The 6,395-nt window shown below is 44.5% G+C and overlaps 1 protein-coding gene across 1 annotated transcript in view; it reads left to right on the top strand.

Annotated features, from left to right (window-relative positions):
• slc4a10 (solute carrier family 4, sodium bicarbonate transporter, member 10) overlaps positions 1-6,395 on the top strand; it is a 42,657-nt gene that overhangs the window by 29,292 nt on the left and 6,970 nt on the right. The window contains exons 15-18 of the mRNA XM_015370441.1: positions 3,493-3,738; positions 3,846-3,951; positions 4,341-4,502; positions 5,879-5,992. Of these exons, the coding sequence (XP_015225927.1) occupies positions 3,493-3,738; positions 3,846-3,951; positions 4,341-4,502; positions 5,879-5,992 (628 nt within the window). The remainder of the gene's footprint in view (positions 1-3,492; positions 3,739-3,845; positions 3,952-4,340; positions 4,503-5,878; positions 5,993-6,395) is intronic.

Here is a 6,395-nt window from a genome sequence, read left to right as displayed (position 1 = left end):
GCTTGAAAACTTAGATAGAAACAGCCATGAGACTGACAGTCTGCCACATCAGCGTCACATTTACCATTTTGGGTGCGTCAGAAGCGGTTTTTCGGCAAATAATGTATTAATAGTACCTCTAAGTAGATTGTTGTTTTAATATTGTGATGAAACTGTCATGATTGGGTTCAGGGTTCTAACCCAAATGCAGAACACAACGGAGGCAGATGAAAAGTTAAACTGTTTATTAAAGATAAACACAAGTTATATGAGTAATCAGAGAGACAGATCCGGGACTGGTCACACAGGGGTTCTCTGTAGAGAAGGACAGTTAGGTTAGCCAGGATGCTGAAGATCCTTGTTAGAGGAATAGTACAGGTTTGTACCTGTGACATGATTCAAATTAGCAGCTGAGGGAGGGAACCGAGTAGGGTCCAGAGAGCTGAAGTTGGCAGAGGGCTAAGCAGCGGCAGGGCTTGACTTCAGACTTAACAGTGTTCAGATCCAGAGTCTTTCTTCCGATCCTCTTCTTTAGGGCGGGCAGGCAGGTTCAGACAGTTAGGTTCTGCTGGTGAGCTTCTGAGAGCCGGCAGGGAGGCAGAGAAGACAAAAACTGATCAGATTCAAGTTCAAGGTTCTGGGAGTCAGAGAATCAGACAGGCTGGTTGGCTCAGGCTTTGCTAACCATAACTGGCCTAACACTCTGGCGCTGGAGAGAAGTCCTGCTGCTGCTTATAAGCTGGTCTCCTGATGACTGATGGATCGCAGGTGTGGTCGTCAGCTCAGTTCCAGGAGACCTAGAGGCGCCCTCTGCTGGAGGAAGGTGGACAGACCTCCAGATCCCAACAAAAACACATGTTGACTGGTTGGGCAAACTTCCAAGAACCCTCAAGCACCCTGCAGAGGGTGTAGAACTGGTCCACTGTGCCACGTTCAGGACGAAAACCACACTGCTCCTCCTGCAGCCGAGGTTCGACAATCAGCTGGACTCTCCTCTCCAGCACCCTGGCATAGGCCTTTCCGTGAAGGCTGAGAAGTGTGATTCTTCGATAGTTGGAACACACCCTCCGGTCCCCCTTCTTATGGAGGGGAACCATCAACCTATGTCAGCCAATCCAGGGGGACCTCCACGCAATATTGAAGAGACATGTCAACCATGACAACCCAACAACATCCAGAGCTTTGAGATACTCAGGACGGATCTCGTCCACCCCCGAAGCCTTGCCACAGTGGAGTTTTTTGACCACCTCAGTGACTTCAGCCTGGGGGATGAACGAATCCAGCCCCAAGCACCCCGTCTCTTCTTCCCCCAACGAAGGCGTGTCTGTCGGGTTGAGGATATCCTTCCACCGCCCGACAATATCCTCCTTCAAGGTCAGCAGCTCCCCACTCCCGCTGAAAACAGTGTTAGCGATACACTGCTTTCCCCTCCGGAGGTGCCGGACGGTTTGCCAGAAACGCTTTGAGGCCAACCAATAGTCTTTTTCCATGGCCTCTACGAACTCCTCCCAGGCCCGAGATTTGGCCTCTGCAACCGCCCGGCCGTGACACTCCTGAAAGCCACCATTTTTTGCCAGCCAATGCTCGATAGGACTCCTTCTTCAGCTTGACAACATCCCTTACTATCGGTGTCCACCACCGGGTTCGGGGATTGCCACCACGACAGGCGCCGCAAACCTTACGGCCACAGCTACGGGCAGCCGCATCGACAATAGAGGCAGAGAACACAGCCCATTCGGACTCAATGTCTCCAACCTCCCTTGGAACCTGAGAGAAGCTCTCCCGGAGGTGGGAGTTGAACACGTTCCTGACCGAGGGTTCCACCAGACATTCCCAGCAGACCCTCACTACACGTTTGGGCCTGCCGAGTCTTTCAGGCTTCTTTCTCTTCCAGCGTATCCAGCTCACCACCAGGTGGTGGTCAGTGGACAGCTCCGCCCCTCTCTTCACCCGAGTGTCCAAGACATGCTGCCGAAGATCAGAAGATACGACTACAAGGTCGATCATCGACCTTCGGCCTAGGGCAGGGGTGTCAAACTGGTTCCAGAAAGGGCCGTGTGGCTGCAGGTTTTCTTTCCAACCAATCAATAGCACACCAGACTCCATTCATCTCATCAAGTGAGTCCAATCTGAACATGATGACTTGATGAGATGACTGGGGTCTGGTGTGCTATTGATTGGTTGGAAAGAAAACCTGCAGCCACACGGCCCTTTCTGGAACCAGTTTGACACCCCTGGCCTAGGGTGTCCTGGTGCCAGGTGCACCGATGGACATCCTTATGCCTGAATATGGTGTTCATTATGGACAATCCGTGACTTGCACAGAAGTCCAATAATCGTCGTTTCCCACTTGGGCGTTGCAGTCTCCCAGTAGAATGATGGAATCCCCGGGAGGGGCGCTTTCTAACACCCTCCCCAAGGATGCTAAGAAGGCCTGGTACTCTGTACTGCCAGAATCCTCCCTTCAACCTGAAGGCTCGGGATGCGACCCTCTCGTCTACCGGGGTGAACTCCAACACAAGACGGCTGAGCTGGGGGGAGACAAGCAGCCCCACCCCCGCCCTCCGCCTCTCCACGCGGGTCACTCCAGAGTAGAAGAGAGTCCTGCCTCTCTCAAGGAGCTGAGTTTCAGAGCCCTGGCTGTGCGTAGAGGCGAGGCCAACTATTTGAAGCCGGTATCGCTCCACCTCCCGCACAAGCTCAGGCTCCTTCCCCGCCAGTGAGGTGACATTCCACGTCCCCAGAGCCAGTTTAAGTGCCCGTGGATCAGGTCGCCGAGGTCTCCGCCTCTGGCTGCCGCCCAATCCTCTGTGCACCGGTCCCTCATGGTTCCCCCTGCAGGTGGTGGGCCCACTGTGGGATGGCCTCGCGTCGCTCCTTCGGGCTGGGCCCGGCCGGGTCCCGCGAGGAAGAGCTCGACCACCAGGCACTCCCGACGAACCCCAACCCCAGGCCTAGCTCCAGGGTGGGGTCCGTACCGGGCGACGTCACATGCCTCGCTTTAGTCCTCGTCATAAGGGTTTTTGAACCGCTTCTTGTCTGACCTGTCACCCAGAGCCTGTTTGCCTTGGGAGACCCTACCAGGGGCATTTAGCCCCCGACAACATAGCCTCTGGGATCACCCAGTCACTGAAACCCCTCCACCACGTTAAGGTGGCGGTTCAAGGAGGAGATTGTTTTTTTTTTTTTTTTTTTTATATATTTTAATTTTATTAATATTTTATTATCAAGAAAAAATGCACTAAGTTTTGCAGTGTTAATTCTGATTAACATCAGTCCCCCCAAAAATTATTTTATACGGTAATCACTTTTTAAAATATTGTGATTTCCAAAGTTTTTGTTTTTATTTGGGCTTTAACATAATATATGGCTTTTCTATATTGTCAGATTTTGCATGTTATATTCTTATATTCTTTAGTTTGCTACTAACTTCAAATGTCACTGTGATAATTTAAATAATCACATTACAACCAATAATTAATACCATTATTCTCTCTGTTAATCTCCCCTCAGGGAGTATGGCTTGTCCTATCTGTCATTGAGAACCTGCATTGGCCTGTGGACTGCTTTTCTCTGTATTCTGCTGGTGGCCACAGATGCCAGTTCCCTTGTTTGTTACATCACCCGTTTCACAGAGGAAGCGTTCGCCTCCCTCATCTGCATCATCTTCATATATGAAGCATTAGAAAAACTTTTGCGCCTGGGTGAAAAATATCCCTTCAACAAGAACAACAATTTGGACAAACTCACCACATACTCGTTAGTATGCACATCTTTAGCATGTAGAGAGCATATTTCCTGAAGTTACTGCATAAGTGAATGATGGTGGATTATTAAGGGATCAACATTTTCATTTGCTGTTTCAGATGCGCTTGTGTTGAGCCTTCAGACCCCACTAATGGCACTGTGAAGTTTTGGGAGGTCAACAACATAACTGCCACTGAAATTTATTGGGAAGCCCTGGAGGTGAAGGTATAACTAACTGCTGCTTGATTATAAATTTTCCTTAAAAACTGAATTAAAAAAATGGGGTAACACTAATGAATTAATACAAAAAATAATAAAAAAAAAAAAAAAAACCATCTTGCTCAACAAAAGAACAGGGAGGGGGAAAAAAAGCTTTTTTCTTATCTTAAAGTGGCATGCTGATCCAGATGGATGAGATGAGACGAGATTAAGGACATGTGGACTGGATTATATTGGATTATATTAGATTAAAGGAGACTAAAAATCATTTTAAAGCACATTTTTGGTCTGAGAAGGTTTTTTCTTTTTCATGGGCATAAAAATTCATGAATCCTGTAATTTGTTGCTAATATAATGCCTTAATGACTGCCCTGTTTTTTTTTTTTTTTCATCAGGACTGTATTGAAAAGAGAGGGGAGTTTGTAGGAACTGCCTGCGGTCCTAATGGACCCTACGTTCCTGATGTTCTCTTCTGGTGTGTCGTTCTTTTCTTTTCTACTGTTATCATGTCTGCGTTCCTGAAGGAGTTCAAGTTCAGCAATTACTTCCCAACAAAGGTACTGTGAATCAATATGTGCATGTTCATTCTGCTAGTATTATGATTCAAGCTGGTAAAGGATGCATTGGTTGTAAAGTACAGCAGCACACTCTTGTGGTAGCTAACTTGTATTGCATACATTTAAAAAGTTATTTATGTTTTCTTGAGAATTTTTTCAGTTCCTAACAATTTATTGTCCAATTTGAAGTCTAAATGCAAATAGCCATCAGCCTGAGATAGCCATATCATTAAGATAATCAATATTTTCTTTCAATATTCAGCCAGTGAACACATTTCTAAACTATTTACATTGTTTTACCACATGTTTTACGCCCCAAAGGTCAACGGGTTCCAGAGAAAATAAGAGGAATGTAAAATTATTTAGTACTTAAAATGGTTTGACAGAATCAAAACTTAACCCAATTAAAACAAAAGAAAAGGGCCAACAAATTAGTTAAGTGCAAATTAAATTACAAAATATCCAAACAAGCTTAACAAAATCTCTTCCTATTAGCTGTTCTCCAATTGAATGCTTTTCAGGAGCCCTTTATATTGTGCAGGTGGGCCTCATCATCTCTGCTGGTCCAGTGAGGTCACTGCTCCTCTGGAGCCTTCAAGCAGCCAACAATGAAGGGGTTTCTGTCACAGTTGAACGTGGAAAACAAAAAACAAGCCTGCACAGCCTCCATAGGCCAGGTGTTGCAACAGCATGCATTAAGCCCAAATATACTGATAGCAAACACAGATAATTGTCTTTTTTGCAGATGTTTGCAAGGGAGTCATTTAAATAGAAAAAAATGCAGTCTTTAATGCTGCAATCAGAATCAAAACCAAAATTAAAACCTCTTAACTAAATTTAATTAATGCACATTTAACTAATTATATATTTTTACATAAAGTAGTGGAAAGAGGATCACATTCACTGACATACATGTTGATTTTAGTTCTAAAATGTTAAAATGTTTTGAGGATCTTTTAGTTTGATATAAAAGTCTTGAATTTTGGGACTTATGTTTTCAAGTGTAGAAAAAGAGCCCATGAGAAGAAAATTAGCTGTTGGAAAAGAGAGAGAATGACTTGGCAAGAGGAACAGGTATATAGGAAAATAGAGTGGGACAAGAAACAGGACAAAGGAGAGGTACATCAATGTGTGGAATTGGAAGGTCCATGAACATCTTCCTGAGCTCTCTGGAAGAACATCTCAGCCAAGGACAAGAAAAGATGGATCCGGCGGTTCTAGTAATTCAATTTCTATATTTCTGCTGGCTCAAGGGGACACCAGATGTTTTCAATCATGGAAATATTTATAGTTTTTTCCTTACAGGCTTTCACCAAAACGCACTTCTGTTTTTTTAGCACTTCTGTTTTTGTTTTGTTTTTTTCATCTCTTTTTAGGTGCGGGCTATCATCAGTGATTTTGCTGTTTTCATCACTATTCTCACCATGGTCTTGGTTGATTATGCTCTTGGGATCCCCTCACCAAAGCTGAAGGTGCCCAACGTGTTTAAGGTAGGGAGGTAAAAACAAACTTGGCTCCAGTGTGTGGAGATTATGTATTTTGGTTAAAAAATACAGTCAGTTGCCAAAATGAGTTTTCAATTATTTTTAAAACTTTTAATGTTCTATACAGAACAGTTCTCATTTTAATTTAAATTTTAATTACTGATTTCAGTAAGGGGACAATGCATACGAATCAATATTATTTAACCAGGGCTATTTTTCATCTGCAGTCACTGCACGGATGTTAAAAGTCATCCTAAAGGAGATGAAGAATCAGATTAGAACCACAGACATGGAAATCCTTACAAAGGTTTATTAATAAACCAACATGATTTGTTTTCCTTCTCATTTAATGGAAAAAAATTCTACTTTGGCATCTACTGTCCATTTTTGCAAATAAAAATCTTAAAAG

This window comes from Cyprinodon variegatus, unplaced genomic scaffold, assembly GCF_000732505.1.
Source record: "Cyprinodon variegatus isolate N-32 unplaced genomic scaffold, C_variegatus-1.0 Scaffold46, whole genome shotgun sequence".
Classification (NCBI taxonomy): Eukaryota; Metazoa; Chordata; class Actinopteri; order Cyprinodontiformes; family Cyprinodontidae; genus Cyprinodon; species Cyprinodon variegatus.
This window is presented reverse-complemented; position numbering and strand designations above follow the sequence as displayed.